The 17,366-nt window shown below is 36.4% G+C and overlaps 1 protein-coding gene across 1 annotated transcript in view; it reads left to right on the top strand.

Moving 5' to 3' along the window:
* The window catches only part of Arpc1a (actin related protein 2/3 complex subunit 1A), a 33,962-nt gene that overhangs the window by 5,998 nt on the left and 10,598 nt on the right, over window positions 1–17,366 (top strand). The window contains exons 2-5 of the mRNA XM_026404131.2: window positions 210–302; window positions 7,767–7,871; window positions 14,119–14,341; window positions 16,706–16,813. Coding sequence (XP_026259916.1) covers window positions 239–302; window positions 7,767–7,871; window positions 14,119–14,341; window positions 16,706–16,813 — 500 coding nt within the window. The 5' untranslated portion in view covers window positions 210–238. The remainder of the gene's footprint in view (window positions 1–209; window positions 303–7,766; window positions 7,872–14,118; window positions 14,342–16,705; window positions 16,814–17,366) is intronic.

The following is a 17,366-nucleotide window of genomic DNA, read 5'->3' as shown; positions in this document are numbered from 1 at the left end:
GCTTCAACCTCCCAAGTAGCTGGGATTACAGGAGAATACACACACCCAGTGATAGTACTTCTTAAGTGATTAATTTGTGACATTGATTTGAGTTTTTTAAATGACAGTACAGTGTTTTATTTATCTCCAAACATTTCAGGATTTTCAGGCAATTTAGAGATATTGATCACCTGCCATTTTAAGTGCTTTATTTCTATTGTTTGTTGCAGCTTTCTATCCTCTGAAAACACTAAGAATAATGTCCCTGCATCAGTTTTTACTAGAGCCAATCACCTGTCATGCTTGGAACAGGGATCGTACCCGTAAGTATATTCTATTAACATTGCTTCTTTATTTTGTCATCATAGGTATATTTCAGATTTACAAATTTTTAAAGTTCACATATTTCAGTGTCACATGTGAAAAGGACATAAGATTTACTCTCTTTTAGAGCCTCCATACTGATTTCCATAGTGGCTATACTAAATTACATTCCTACCAACAGTATATAAAAGTTCCTTTTCCCCCTAAATCCTTGCTGGCATTTACTGTTATTTGTATTCTGATGATTGCTATTCTAACAGGAGTGACATGGAGTCTTTTTTTTTTTTAAGATTTATTTTTGTTATTGTTGTAGGTGGACACAATACCTTTATTTTATTTTGTTTTATTTTGTGGTGCTGGGGATTGAACCCAGGGCCTTGTACAATCGAGTCAAGCACTCTACCAACATGCTAGGCAAGAGCTCTACCCCTGAGCCACAACCCCAGCCCACTCAGTGTAGTTTTGATTTCATTTCCCTGACAGCTAGAAATGCTGAACATTTCTTCTTATAATTGTTGGCCATTTGAGTTTAGTTTGAGAAGTATCTGTTTAGTTCATTGCCCATTTATTGAATGTGTACTTTGGGTTTTTCTGGCGTGGAGTGTTTTCAGTTCTTCATGTATTCTAGATATTAACCCTCTGGCTGAAGGAAGAGTATTTAGCAAAGATTTTTCTAATCTTCTATAGGTTCTCTCTTTATGCTGTTAATTGTTTCCTTCACTATGCAGACTGCTGTTTAATCTGACACCAGCCCATTTATTGATTCTTGGTGTTCTTTTCTGAGCTATAAGAGTCCTATTGAGGAAATCCTTGCTTACTCCTGCACTGAGGGTGTTGCCACTGTATTCTCTTCTAAAAGTTGTGCAGTTTCTATTCTTACTCTTAGGTCTTTGATCCATTTTGAGTTGACTTTGTGTAGAATGAGAGATAGGAATCTATTTTCATTCTTTTATATATAGGTATCCTGTTTTCCCAGCACCTTGTGTTTAAGAGGCTGTCTTTTTTCCAATATAAGTTTCTAGTACCTTTGTCAGGAATCAGATAAATGTAGCTGTATGAGTTTTTCTCTGTGTGTTCTAGTCTGTTCCGTGGGTCTACATGTCTATTTTTATTCCAGTACCAAGCTGATTTTGTTACTCCTGCTCTGTAGTATAATTTGAAGTTGGGTATTGTGGTGCCTTCTGTGTTGCTCTTCTTGCTCAGAATTGCTTTGGTTATTCTGGGTCTCTTGTTCTTCCAAATGCATTCAAGGAGATGATCATGTGATTTTTGTCCTGGATTCTGTTTATGTGGTATTTTGTGTTTGTTTATTTGTGTCGAACCATCCTTTCATCCATTCATCCCTGGAATGAACTCAACTTCATCATGGTGTACAGTCATTGTGATGCTTTTAAATCCAATTTGGTAATATTTTATTAAAGATTTTTTTTTTTTAAAGAGAGAGAGAATTTTTAATATTTATTTCTTAGTTCTCGGCGGACACAACATTTTTGTTGGTATGTGGTGCTGAGGATCGAACCCGGGCCGCACGCATGCCGGACGAGTGCTCTACTGCCTGAGCCCCATTCCCAGCCCTATTAAAGATTTTTGTATCTATGTTCATCATAGATTTCTTTCCTCAATGTGTCTTTATCTGCTGTTGGTATCAGGATGGTACTGGCTTGATAGAATGAATTTGAAAGTGTTCCCTCCATTTTATTTCCTAGAATAATTTGAGGAGCACTGGCATTAGTTCTTCGAAGATCTAGTAGACCTCAGCTATGAATACATCTGGTCCTGGGCTTTTCTTTGTTGGAAGACTTTTTATTTCTGCTTCAATCACACTGCTTGCTATTTGTCTGTTTAGGTTTCCTCTCTCCTCTTACTTCAATTTTGTAGGTAATGTTTGTCTATAAATTTATCCATTTCTTCTAGATTTTCTAATTTATTTAAATGTAAGTTTTCGAAATAGTCCCTAATGATCTTCTGGATTTCAGTCATGTCTGTTGGAATATCTATTTTCTCTCTGTTTTGGTTAGTTTGGCCATGGGTTTATCAATCTTATTTATCTTCTCAAAGAACCAACTCTGATTCATTGATCCTCTTTATTGTTCTTTTAGTTTCATTAATTTCAACTCTGATCTTTATTATTTCTTTTCTTCTACTGATTTTGGGAATGGTTTATTCTTGTTCTTCTAAAACCTTGAGATGTGGGGCTGGGAATATAGCTCAGCTGGTAGAGTGCTTGCCTAGCACGCACAAGGCCCTGGGTTCAATCCCCAGTACTACAAAAAATAAAAATAAAACCTTGAGATGTATCATTAGGTTATTTCCTTGGAAACTTTCTGATTTTTTGTTTTTTGGTACTTGGGATTGAACTCAGAGGCACTCAACCACTGAGCCAGCCCTATTTGTATTTTATGTAGCGCCTCACCATTACAGAGGCTAACTTTGAATTCAGAATCCTCCTGCTTCAGAATCCGGAGCTGCTGGAATTACAGGCATGTGCCACCACACCAGCCTGATATTTTTATGAAGCACTCTTAGCTATAAACATAAACTTTTTTCTTAGAACTGGCTTCACTAGCTGGTTACAGTGGCGCATGCCTGTAATCCCAGCTACTTGAGAGGCTGAGACAGGAAGATTGCAAGTTCAAGGCCAGCCTTAGCAACTTCATGAGACACTGTCTCAAAATAAAAATAAACAAACAAATAAATAGAGCTAGGGATATATCTCAGTTGGTACAGTGCTTGCCTTGCATTCATAAGGCCCTGGGTTCAATCCCCAGCATCAATAAATAAATAAGTAAGTAAGTAAGTAAGTAAATAAGTAAGTACTGCTTGCTTTCAGCTTCCATTTGCATGGAATATTATTTTCCATTCTTTCACTTTCAGCCTACAGATGTCTTTACCTACAAGATTTTTGTGTGTGTGTGTAGTGCTGGGGATTGAACCCAGTGGCACTTTACCACTGAGCTACATCCTCAGTCCTTTTTATTTTTGAGATCAGAGGTTAACCTCAAACTTGCAGTCCTCCTGCCTTATTCTTCTGAGTAGCTAGGATTACAGGCATGTGCCACTGTGCCCTTGAGATGTGTTTCTTGCAGACAACATATAGCTGGGTCTTTTTAAAAACAAATTCAGTCTGCCAGTCTGTCTTTTAATTGAAGAATTAAAACCATTTACATTTAGCATTATTATAGAGAGATGTATATTATTTCCTGTCATTTTAATTTATTTCTAATGTTTGTTTCAATACAAATTCTCAGTTGCTTATCTCTTTCTTTTACCTCTAATACTGGGGATTAAAAACCCAAAGATGCTATACCACTGATTTACATCCCCAGTTTTTTTTTAATATTTATTTTTTAGTTCTCGGTGGACACAACATCTTTGTTGGTATGTGGTGCTGAGGATCGAACCCGGGCCACACGCATGCCAGGCCAGCGCGCTACCGCTTGAGCCACATCCCCAGCCCTCACATCCCCAGTTTTTTAAACATATTTGTATTTTGAGACGGTCTTGCTAAGTTGCTGAGGCTGGCCTCAAACTTGTGGCTGGGGTTATAGGCATGCAACCCTGCTCCTGGTTGCTTATCTATTCATCTAGTGAGATTTATTCTTTCTTGGGCTCCCTTGGTATCTTCTTATGTTTGTAAAAATCCTTTAGGATCTTCTGCAATGCTGGCTTAATGGTCATGAATTCCTTTAGCTTATGCTTATGTTGAAAAATCTTTATTTCATTTTGATTTTGAATGACTGGATATTGTAATCTGGTATATCCAGCTAGTAGTTTCTGCTAAGGAATCCAATGTTGTTTTGATTGGTAGTTCTCTAAATGTGACCCTTTTTTTGTTGTTGTGGTTGTTGCTGTCTTTTGTTTTGTTTTAGGGGGTGTGGCTTTAAATTTTTTTTTATCTTTATTTTTGGCATTTTAATTATAATGTGTTGTGAGGAGTTCCTTCAAGTTTGTCTTGTCTATTTGTGATTTAAAATGCTTCCAGTATCTGGATGTCCATCTTGTTCCTAAAGTTTGGAAATTTTTTCTGCTATTATTTCACTAAATAGATTATTAATGTCATTAACTTGGATCTCTGCTCCCACCTCAATGCATAATCTAATCTATTGGTGAGACTTTCCATTGAGATTTTTTTATTTGGTTAATTTTTTTATTTGGTTCTTTTTCAGGATCTCTCTCTTTATTGAAATGCTATTCTTTAAAAAAAAATTTAGTTGTTGATGGACCTTCATTTTATTCCATTTTATTCATTTATTTATATGTGGTGCTGAGAATCAAACCCAGTGCCGTACATGTGCTAGGCAAGTGCTCTACCACTGAGCCACAACCCCAGCCCCTGAAATGCTGTTTTCTCTCCTGTATTTTCTCCCATAGTTCGTTCCTTAGGTCTTCTTTTAATTCACTCATCATTTTAACCTCAACCTTTTATATTCTTTGTCCAGCATTTCCACTTCTGTGATGTCTATGAGTTCAGTTATTGGAGGTTTATGGACCTTTGGAGGCAGCTTATTTCCTTGTTTTCTTGTATTTCTTGTCTTTCTGTGTTGATATTTGCCCATCTGCTGTAACGGATCTCTTTTCCGCTGTTATATGAGGATCCTTAGTGTGCTGCTTTGTCTTTACTGTGTCCTGAACCAGGGGTTATGTCTCTATGTTATAGCACCTACTCAGTGTTTTATAAATCCCTGGCTACTTTGGGAGGAGATGAGGATCAGGTCTCAAGAGCATATATACAAATAAGCCATAAAAATGTACTTAAAAATGTTTTCTACAACTCCACTAGTCCAGAAGTTGGAAAGGGGAGTTATATTCTATAATAGACTGAAAAATTAGTTTTTAAATAACATAAATTGATATTATTCTATATGGGACATGAGGAAGCATAAAAGGTAAAAGAAAAAAAGATAATAAAAACAGAAGCAAGAGGGAAAAGAGAGGAAGTAAAAGCAAGAAGGAAGAAAACAGGAGAGTACAGAAAAGAGAAAGAAGAAAAAGAACGAATAAATCCAGTCAACACATTATCTCATTAAAAAAAAAAGAAAAAAGAACAAGAGTATGAGGGAAAGGAGAAAAGGTGATGAGAAAAGAGACACAGTATAGAAAAGAGGAAGAAGAAAAAGAGATTTACGGAATGAATAAATCCAACTCACATATTACCACATTGGAAAAAAAAAGCTTTATGTGGTGGAGCATAATCCATAATCCACCTATTCAGGAGTCTGAGGCAGGAAGATCACAAGTTCAAGGTTAGCATCAGCAACACAGTGAAACGCCATCTCAAAACAAAAGATAAAAAGAACTGGGGGCCTGGGGGTTGTAGAGTGCTTGCTTCGCATGTGTGAGGCCCTGGGTTCATCCTCAGCACTACATAAAAATAAATAAAGGTATTGTGTCTACAACTGAAAATTAAAAAAAAAAAAAAAAAAAAGAGCTGGGATGTAGTTTGGTGAGAGAGCCCTCCAGGTTCAATCCCCAGCACTAAACAAACAAAACAACAACAACAAAAAAAAAAGAAGAGGAGGAGGAGGTAGGGGGAGGGCATACAGAAAAGGAAACAGCTGCAGGTGTGCAGTGCCCACACCCTGGGGGCATACAGTTGTCCCAGCACCATGTGTTGAAGTCTCTTATCTTGGCACCTTTGTTGAAAATCAATTGAACACAAATATGAGAGTTTATTTCTGGACTGTCAGTTCTATTCCATTGATCTTTGTATTTATCCTACTGTAACTCTGCAGAAAGTTCCAGCTTTTTTTTTTTCTTTTCGAGATTGTTTCAGTTATTCTGTGTCTCTTGCATTTCCACATGTATTTTAGGGTCATTCTATTCATTTCTGTTAAGAAAACAACTGAGATTTTGTTAGGGTTTGTTTGAATCTATAAATTCAATATCTTTTTAAAGCATTTCAAAGTTGGATGTGGTGGTGCATACTTGTAATTCCAGTGACTCAGGAGGCTGAGGTAGGAGGATCAAAGCCAGCCTCAGCAACTTAGCAAGGCACTTGCAACTCAGTGAGACCCTGTCTCTAAATAGAATATAAAAAAGGGCTGGGGATGTGGCTCAGTGGCTAAGCACCCCTGAGTTCAATTCCCAGTACCAAAAAAAAAAAGCATTTCAGATATTTTCCACTCTTATTTTTAAGTAAATATTGGTACATGAACAAAGTTCACTCCAATTATTGTGGGATGAAGTGAAGACCTAATAAGAGCATTTGATTGGGTACTTACACAGGTACATCCTGCAGTACACTGAATCCAGAGCTACTTCGAAACTGAGCTCCTTATGTCTTCTGTTTCCACTTTCTCATATAAAAATAGGTTTTGGGAATATTTCAAATTATTATTAATACAGATCCAAATTTTTATGATACTATAATTTAAAATTTATAGTTCTGTCTAGGTTTCAATTTGGATTTGGCTTTTGAAAACTCTGCCTCTTAAAAATTTGGAGAAATATATAGCTTGTTTCCAGAAAATACTAAAAGCCTTAGGATTTAAAATAGATCTAAATATTTACCTAGTTCCATAGTGTCATCTCAGCTTTCCTGAGAAGAAAGTGATTATATAGATGGGAAAACCGTATATCCTTTTTAAAAAAAATATTTATTTATTTATTTTTGTGTGATTCTGAGTATCGAACCCAGGGTCTCGCATGTGCTACCACTGAGTGACAACCCCAGCCCTATATAGCCTAATTTTAAGAAATCAGTGTTCTAACCCACTTGAATCAAACCGTGTAATATGATGTATGTAATGTTTTGAACGACCAATAATAAAAAAAAAAGAAAAAAAAAGAAATCAGTGTTTAAGAAGAAAAAGAATGGATGAACTAGGAAGAAAAACATATATATATGCCAGTAAGATCCATTTCTCATAATATTTTGGCATGGTTCAGGAAATTTGAAAACAGAATTTTATTTTGTGACTTATATTGACTTTATTGTAAAGGAAAACTTTCATATAGTTTATCAGCAGAATCTGATTTTGTCCATGACAATAGTAATGGAAATCTATAAACTATTTTCAGCATTTCAGAAAGTAACAGAAATTAAATATTTATCTCTATTAATGTAAAATATTTTCACTGTGATCTGAAGTTATTTCAGTTAAATATAATAACATTGTTTATTTTTTGCTAGTTAGACTCTTTAGTTGACAATTAATTGTATACTGGAAAATTTAATTTCTAAGTTCAGTTTTCCTATACAACATTTTAAAATATAGGGTACAAGTAGAGGAGATAAAATAAAGAATACCCAGTGCACACACAGACGCACATATAATAATAACAAAAGAATTTTTCAGGGGTGAATTTGGGAAACACTTTTTCAAAACAGTTTTCCTATTCTGTCTTTTTAAACTCTAACAGTGACATCCTTTTTCTGGTTTTGGGGGGTTTTTGTTTTTTTCTTTGTTTTGGTGACAATATCAAGATCAGGTGTTAATAATTATTCTGTCTTCTTTCCACAGAGATTGCCCTTAGCCCCAATAATCATGAAGTGCACATCTATAAGAAGAATGGGAGCCAGTGGGTGAAAGCTCATGAACTCAAGGAGCACAACGGACACATCACAGGTAAATGAAGGTAGCTGTAGGCTTAACACGGTATTTCTAAATTAAGCCTCTGTTTAAATGACAAGCTTAATAAAGTATGTGGGCCATAACATTTAAAACTACGAAGTTTTTACTGCATTTTTTTAAGAGTTTGTTTTTTTTTTAAATATTTATTTTTTAGTTGTAATTGGACACAATACACTTATTTTATTTATTTGTATGTGGTGCTAAGGATTGAACCCAGGGCCCTGCACATTCGAGGCACCGCTCCACCGCTGAGCCACAACCTCAGCCATTACTGCATTTTTTTTTTTTTTTAAGAAATTTTGAGAAAATGTCATAATATTTCCCTCAGTTGTTAATTGCTTCTTGTGGCCCAGCTGTTACACAGTAGCTACTACTACCTATTCTCTGATCAGGAGATAGACATGAACACTAAAAGTGTACCATGTGAAAAGGTAGACACCATGAAAACATGAGCCAAAAATGTGTTCCCAACTGCTTCAGGATACAGTGTCTTCTAAAAATTCTCTTTGTGTTGTTTTTGGGTGAAAGAAGACTTAACAAAATATTGAAAAGAGTAGTATAACAAACACCTGTCTCAGATTTATCTGCCACCATAACTAACAACGTTTTTCCTATACCAGAAAGTACTATTTTTCTTGTATCAAGAAATTTCAGGGAAAAAGAGATATAAAATAAGGAATATTATTCCAGATATTGGTAAAGTCCCTCCCACCACTAGTCCTTTTCTGTGCCTTCAAAAGGCCTACTGTAATTTGCCGTGACATCATCTCAAGTGTTTTGGTTTATTTTTTTGGCACTGGAAATTGAACCTGGGGGCACTTTTACCACTGAACTATATCCCCAGCCCTTTTAATTTTTTATTTTGAGATAAGATCTTGCTAAGTTGTTGAGGCTGGCTTCAAACTTGTGATCTTCCTTCCTCTGCCTCCTGAGTTACTGGGATTACAGGTGTGTGTCACTGCACTCTGCATCCCACGTAATTTTTAATATTTTACATACGTTTTAAATATTTTACATAAATTTGTGAGCAATTTTTGGTACTATCAGCTAGTATTTATAAATTCTACATTAAGTGGCATTTAATTCATCTCCTGCAGGTTGCTTTTGTATTTGACATTATTTCCAAAATGTATCTACGTTGGTGTATCTAGTCAGGTTTATTCCTTTTAGCTTCTAGTTAGCACTTCATACCTCATTTATTAACTCTTTCCTCTATTGAAGGACATTTAGGTTGTTTCCAGGTTTTCCTTATCAAACATCCCCATACAGATCCCTGTGAACCTACATGTGCTTGTGAGGAGATAGTATAATACACTTGTTATACCACAGGAGAGAAGTGAATTTTCCTGATTAATAGAAAGGCTTAGCATATTTCAGATCATATTTGCCATCTGAGTTTTGTGTTTCTTTTTTTGAAGTTTTTCCCACCCAAGTCCTAACCATCCAAGATCAGATGAGATCGGATGTGTTCAGGCTAGTATGGCTATAGACTGTTTTTTATGATGTTTCTAATTTCTAACTCTTGACCGTCTTTTCACTGAGTTCTTGTTTTTTTTCCTTGTTGATTTGTGGAAGATTGCATTTATAGCATGTGGTTTGGGCAGGTTCCAGAATACACATTTTTTTCTTGACAAAAGCTGTTAATGAATAGATGGATAAATGTGGCAAGCACAGTTCTTTTATTTTGTTCTGTTTTCTTTTGTTTTGTTTCTGGTACTGGGAATTGAACCCAGAAGCATTCTACTCCTGAGCTACTCCCAGTTCTTTTTGTTTTATTTGGAGACAGGGTCTTTATCCAGGCTGCCCTCAAATTTGTGATTCCCTGCCTCAAAACCCTACCTAGCTGGGATTACAAGCATGCACCACCATGCCCTACTTAGGAAACCAAATTTAGATATCAAATTTCAGGAGTACTTATTGCTTTATTAAGTTAGATATGGCTATTTAAAACAAAAAATATATTCACTTATTTGAATGTTTCAAGAGAATTTTTGTTCTTTGATTTTTACTATCACAGTTTCTTTCTTATTTCCTGGCAGAGTAATTGACTTGCTTTGAAGGATTTGACCAAGCAGATCAAAACTTATCAGCCAGGCCCAGTGGTGCACCTGGTGGCTTGGGAGGCTGAGGCAGGAAGATGACCTGTCTCTAAATAAAATACAAAATAGGGCTGGGAAGGTGGCTCAGCGGTTGAGTGTCCCTGAGTTCAATTCCCAGTACCCCAATTTAAAAAAAAAAAATCAGACTGGAGATGTAGCTCAGTGGTAGAACAGTTGGGCTAGTGTGCACAAGGCCCTAGGTTTGATCACCAACACCACAAAAAATGAAGGGAAAGAGGGAAGGAGGAAATATTTTTCATAACTTTTCAGGTACAAATTTCTGACTGCCATCTGGCTTTTGCCTCTCCTCAAAATGACATTTGCATTTCAGCAGTGATTTTTTTTCCTTTTAATTGCAGCTAAAAATAACGATTAGCTTAAAAATGTCCTTGTTCAAGTCAGAGAAAAATTTGCCGTGTTTTTGTCATTCTGCATCCTTCAAAAGTTGTCCAGCATTCCCCAGGAAAAACTCACAACCACTCTTCTTGCTTTTTACCAGTGATTTGTGGTACTTTTGTGCAGGTCACCAAAGCAGCACCAAAGACATCATTTCTATTTATGTTGCTGTTGCTTTCCCACGACCTGATTTCTGTTAGGTTTGGCCTATTTTGCTTAAGTTCCTTTGCCAATGGCTTTATGACCTATAAATAAGGACTCTCATGTCTTTAATTGGAACTTTAGCATTAGGAAATGCTTTTAAATAAGAGAAGGCTAAGATGAGGGCTGGGGATGTAACTCAGTGATAGAGCACTTGTCTAGCATGAAGAAGGTCCTGGGTTGAGTCCCCAGTACCATTAAAAAAAAAAAAAAGTCTAAGATGAAAGACACCAAAAATAGCCAAAAGTGTGAAATAATTATAGTCTTTTCCTCCCCACTTTTCTTTTGGGGTCATTTGAACTTGGGCCTGTTTTCTATCAACATATTCAAACAGCATATCTTAGATCTGAAACAACTGTTGTTGGAAAAATCTAAATATAACTCTGTGACAGGAGACCAAGAATCAGACATTTTCTCAGAAAGATAGTAACTGCAGGGGAAAAAAAGAGATCTGAAGTATTCTAGAAGAAAAGACTAGTATTACAGAGAACAGGAATATGGCCAACATCAAAGGAATAGAAGAATTCCAAAGTTTTTCCTTTGAATTTATTCTTCTGCATTAAGTACTTGATTGCTCCCACTTTTACAAAAACATTTTAATATGGAAAATCTTAAACAGATAAAAAATAGTATAATGAGCCCCTTATACTCATCGCCCAGATTCAACAATAAACAACTCACAGCCAATCTTGTTCTTCTGAACTCACTTTCTCCATGACTTTACTATTTGAAGCACATCCTAGACATTTTATCATTGCATATTTCAATGAATATCTATAAAAGGTAAGGATTCTTCTTTTTAACAACAGCCAATGATTGTTTAATAATAACCAATAACTTTTTTGTTTTATTTTTGCTGCTGAGATTGAATGAACCCAGGCCTCAAACATGGCAAGCACACACTCTACCGCTGAGCTACACCCTCAAATGTTACTTATAACTTTTGAGATCCAAATAAGGTTCCACACATGATTGTGATTAGTTGATATGTTTCTTGAATCTTTTTTTTTTTTTTTGTAGGTTCCCTTTCTTCTTTTTTTTGCAGTTTATTTGTTAAGAAAATTAAGAGGAGCTGGGGCTGGGGCTCAGTGGTAGCACACTTGCCTGGCACGTGTGAGGCATTGGGTTCGATTCTCAGCACCACATATAAATAAATAAAATAAAGGTCTATAACAACTAAAAAAATTTTTTTTAAATAAAAAGAAAATTAAGAGATTGGTTTGTGTTCTGTTGTATATCCCAGATCCTAGATTTCCTGATTAAAGGCTCATGGTGTCTTACGTATCCCCCTGTACTCTGTATTTCCTACAAGTTATAGCTGAAGTTAGATTAAAAGTAAGGGGGAAAAAATCAAATAAAATTCCTTCTCAAATACAGCATCACAAAACCATAAAAATTTTTTCTAAAAATCTTTAGTTTATGGTCTTATAAGATATGAACTTGATCTTTTCATCTGTAGGTATCTACTGACTTTACTTTTAGTCTGTAAGATATGAAACTGAAATTATAACAAATATTTTCCCAACACATCCTTCAGATATTCCTGCTTCATTAACCCAGAAATTCCAATGTTATCCATTTTAACAGATGACTTAGGAAATCATGATATGATCAGTGTTTGGAAATAATGTTTTTAAAAAGTAGAAGAAGGGCCTGGGTTGTTGAGCACTTGTACTTGTAGAGTGCTTGCCTCATATGTGTGAAGCCCTGGGTTCGATCCTCAGCACCCACATAAAAGTAAATAAATAAAAATAAAGATATTGTGTCCATCTACAACTAAAAAAATTTACAAAAAAAGTGGGGGGGCTGCTGGGGTTGTGGCTCAGTGGTAGTGTGCTTGCCTAGCATGCATGAGGCACTGGGTTCAAGTCTCAGCACCACATACATACAAATAAATAAATTTTAAAAAAAGATCCATCGACAACTAATAAATATTTTTAAAAAAGCAGAAAATGTTTGTCATGATATTTATCCCATTTTGAAGCAGAAATGTACATGGGCATAAAGAATAGGGGCAGGGCTTTCCTAAGTTTCTGCAGGTTGCATTGTGAGGTTTGTCTTCTAATAATGTGTGGGTATCATTTTGGGAGTAAAAATAAAATCTAAGCCAGGTAAGGTGTTGCATCCCCCAGTTACTCAGGGGGATCACAAGTTCAATGCCAGCCTCAGTAACGTAATGAAACCATGTCTCAAAAATTAGAAAGGACTAGGGATATAGTTCAGTGGTAGAGTGCCCTGGGTTCAATCCCCAATAATAACAACAATAATAAACTAATAGAGTGGACTGCAAAATTATCCTAAATTGAATGGGTGTGAAGTCTAAAATGCATATCATTTAAAGACAGCACCCATATTTTCTTTTTTTTTTTTCTTCTTTTCTCTTGTACTAAGGATTGGTACTTAACCACTGAGCAATGTCCCCAGCCTTTTTTATTTTTGACTTTAGGATCCTTCACAGAGTTACCCAATAAGTAAAACTCTATTTAAATTCAGATACATATTAAGAAAATTTCCTAGTTTAAGTGTAAAGAATCTCAAGGACTCTTTGACAGAACCTGTTTCGTGTAGAAAAGGTATTCAGAGCTGGGGATTAGCTCAATCATTGAGCACATACCCAGCCTTGAGTTCAGTCTCTAGTGCCAAAATAGAGAGAAAGAAAGATGTGTGTATTTAGATTAGTTTATCTGACAGTGAGTGACCTTCAGAAGAATATATAGTGAATCACAGTTTGGTTTTTTCCTCTTTATAATGAAGATTATTTTTATTTACCCAGTGTGCTATTTTAGTTCAATGCCATATAGCAGAGTGTCAGTTAATATAATGGAATGAGATCTGTTAATGAATAAAGTTTCTTTCTTTCTTTCTTTTTTTTTTTTGGTACTAGGGATTGAACTCAGGGGCACTCAACCACTGAGCCACCTTCCCAGCCCTATTTTGAATTTTATTTATTTATTTATAATATTTATTTTTTAGTTTTCGGCGGACACAACATCTTTGTATGTGGTGCTGAGGTTCGAACCCGGGCCACACGCTTGCCGGGCGAGCACGCTACTGCTTTAGCCACATCCCCAGCCCCTATTTTGAATTTTATTTAGAGACAGGATCTCACTGAGTTGCTTAGTGCTTTGACATTGCTGAGGCTGTCTTTGAATTCGTGATCCTCCTGTCTCAACCTCCCAAGCTGCTAGGATTATAGGCAAGCGTCACCACGCCAACTTAAAGTTACCTTTTATACCAAAAAAAACTAATAAAGGGAAAAGTAAAAGATAATGGATCTTTAGGATGGGTGGAAAGAATACCCTGCTTGGTTTTTTAACACTTTGCAATTATAAAACTGCATTAAAAGCAGCTCTTGTCCCACTCAGCCTCATGGGAGAATCCTGTGTCCCAGACATTTTGCAAAAAAAACCTTGTTGCCTTTGTGTGAAATGGCAATCAGGGCCATAAATGGGGAAGATGGACTGGGGGAAGCTACCAAACTCACATATGGCCAGTATTCACACTCAGTCAGTGATCAAAGCAGATGACCCATATCTCATTTGCAGGTATTGACTGGGCTCCCAAGAGTGACCGCATCGTCACTTGTGGGGCAGACCGCAATGCCTACGTCTGGAGTCAGAAAGATGGTGTCTGGAAGCCCACCTTGGTGATCCTGAGGATCAATCGTGCAGCCACTTTTGTGAAATGGTCCCCTCTAGAGAACAAATTTGCTGTGGGAAGTGGAGCACGGCTCATTTCTGTTTGCTACTTCGAATCTGAAAATGACTGGTGAGCAACATCAGAGCTTTTCCTTCTCTATGGAATTGACATTGGACCGCCATGTTCTTGGTGACGTCTGGTGGCACTGTGGAAGGCCTTAGCTGCAACCCAGGTCTCCTCATCTGGAGATTGTGGATTTTTTTCCCTCTAAAATTCTCCGTTCTCTCTGAGCATTTCTTCTTATGTGTACAATGAGTCAGATCTCATATCTATTGTTTCCAAGTTCTGATCTCTTAACTTTTTTTTTTTCTGCAACATGCTATTACTGTTCTCACTCTCTACTGCTCAAATTTCTGTTTTCTTACTCTTATGTATAAATCATAAACTTGAAAGTGTTTCAGAGTGCCCTAAGGAATGATTTTTTTTTTTCTGGCCATATCCATTAACTTAAAAATATCTCGGATTCTTGAAGCTGGTAGTGTTTTCCTTTCTTTTAAGCTTATTTGCTAACCAAATATGGATCTTGGTATAATATTTTACTTGTTTAAACCATTGGTATAAAAATTCACCAGAATATTAGAAGTGTAATTAGGCTGTTGTACTTTTTTTTATATATAAATTTCTTGGTTTAAGCCAGTTAAAAGCAGGTTACTTTTATGGCTAAATAACTTTTAAACTACTCCTTCCTGCAAATTTTAATAAGAAAACTGTTCTACCTGGCATGCGTTCAGGATGGAAGGTAAATATCCTTCAACATCAATTATCCTTCAGTATGAAACTGGCACTGTTTGTGTTTCTACTAAAAATAGCAGAGTACACATTACTCTTTGTAGTGGAACTGTTTGTATTCTACTGAAACAGTGAAAGGAACAGATTATCATGTTACATTATGTCATCTAGTAACACTCGGAAATTTTTATTCTTTAGAAAGAAAGAGAATTTGCTAGAAGAAATTATAACATGTATTTTTCTTTCATTTATGTATAAAAAGTATGACAAAATGTCGAATGCTAGAAATCATTCAGAAGGTTCATGGTAATGAGTATATACAAACAAATTTTATTAATATTCCTTTATGGCTGAACTTTAAGTCAGAGATTACTAGTTGACATTAATTTTAATTAATTTATATAAGGAACTTTTCCTCCTTGCTAAACTTCAACCATAGTAATCATTTACAATTTTATTCATCAAGAGACATTCTCAAATATAGGTCAATTGGACTTTACTGTGGCAGAAGATATTATCTTGGAACAATTTGTATATTCAGGGCAGTTTCTCAGACATATAATAGTTCACTAGTATGAAGTGAGAGCTTTAAAACAACCTCTCAGAAGCCTAAAATTCATTCATTTGAACTACTTATTATTTTGTTTGACATTCTTCCCTTAATTGAAAAGAAAACTGCACTGAAACAATTCAGAATATCATCTTTTTGAGAATGAACTAGTTATCAGATAGGTTTCCAACAAAGATGCTGTAAAACAGTAATCCAGCATTCAAGGAGAGGCATTTGGCTCCAGATTGTCTCAACACAAACAACTAGACATGGTTGGCTTTTATTTTTATTTATTTTTTTTTTTAAAGAGAGAGTGAGAGAGGAGAGAGAGAGAGAGAGAGAGAGAGAGAGAGAGAGAATTTTTAATATTTATTTTTTAGTTCTCGGCGGACACAACATCTTTGTTGGTATGTGGTGCTGAGGATCGAACCCGGGCCGCACGAACGCCAGGCGAGCGTGCTACCACTTGAGCCACATCCCCAGCCCGATGGTTGGCTTTTAAACAGCAGTCTGGGAACAAAAATTAACTTAGTGAAGCCAAAATAATGAGTGATTTTAGACATAAATAATCTTTTTTGAATGGCACTAGAGAATTAGAGACTAATCCCCAACAAGAGGTTCTTCTAATTTCTAGGTTGTGATTTCTCTAGGGAAAAAAAAAATAAGAATTTTTACCTTTGTGGAGATGTATAAAAGAAATTAAGCTTACAACCCAAAATTAACCCAGAATATAACAAATCATTGAATATATATATACATACATACATATACATATATACATATATACATACATATATATATATTACAGTACTGGGGATGAAACCCAGGGCCTTGCACATGCTAGGCAAGTGCTCTAGCACTGAGCTACATCCCCAAACCCCACTGACTGTTTATAATAAAAATTCAAGTAATTTCAAACTTCAGTTTTGACTCTGAAGGTTAACATCCCATGTGATCTGATGTCCCTTGGGGCAATACAGAGTTCATCAGGTTCTCCTCTCTGTACTTCAGGCATGCACCTCCTTTCTGGCAGGAGACTTGGTAGGCAATGTGAAAACCACGCTTAGATGTTTCCACCTGGCACATGTTTGGGCCTATTTGGGGACTGTCACCTGACGCGTAGATAAACTAACCTAGGATTCCTCCTCTTGTAGGTGGGTAAGCAAGCACATTAAAAAGCCGATCCGCTCCACGGTCCTCAGCTTGGATTGGCATCCTAACAACGTTTTGCTGGCAGCAGGATCGTGCGACTTCAAATGCAGGTGGGAACGAATGAGAATTGATGACTTGAACCATTCATTTTTTGTCCTTCAGCAAATATTTGTAAGGTTTCTTTTCTATATAGGGTACTTGGCTGGGCACTCTGAGGGTCTCAAAAATGAAAGGAAGTTGTGATCTAGAAAAGGAACTAGTGCACAGTAATTAAAGGAAGAAGTGTGTTAAGTCATTGGGGCAGACGGCCATAGACTTGGAAGTGGGGTGGGAGGGAGGAAGGGGCAGGGCCAAGAAAGTCTTTCTTATGGAATATCCATGGTTTCAAGTACAGGGTGAGCTGCTGTCTGTCCGTCTGTTTTTCCCTTTCTCTCAGCCTGTCTCTCCTGACTGCAGTATTATTCTTCATTACATATTCCACACAGCAGACTCTGCAGATTCCTGAGTGAAACTAAACTTAACAAAACAGAGCTGAACGGTACACCACAGGGCTATTACTGCGCTGTCCTTTTCAGTTAAAGCTTTTTATTTGCCATTAGCATGAAGCTAGAAGAAAAACAGCCACTTTGCTGAGAGCTTCAAGGATCACACCATGTAATTGCT

Source organism: Urocitellus parryii, chromosome 9 (genome assembly GCF_045843805.1).
Source record: "Urocitellus parryii isolate mUroPar1 chromosome 9, mUroPar1.hap1, whole genome shotgun sequence".
NCBI lineage: Eukaryota > Metazoa > Chordata > Mammalia > Rodentia > Sciuridae > Urocitellus > Urocitellus parryii.
The sequence above is the reverse complement of the archived record's forward strand: the minus strand, read 5'-3'. Positions and strand labels throughout refer to the sequence as shown.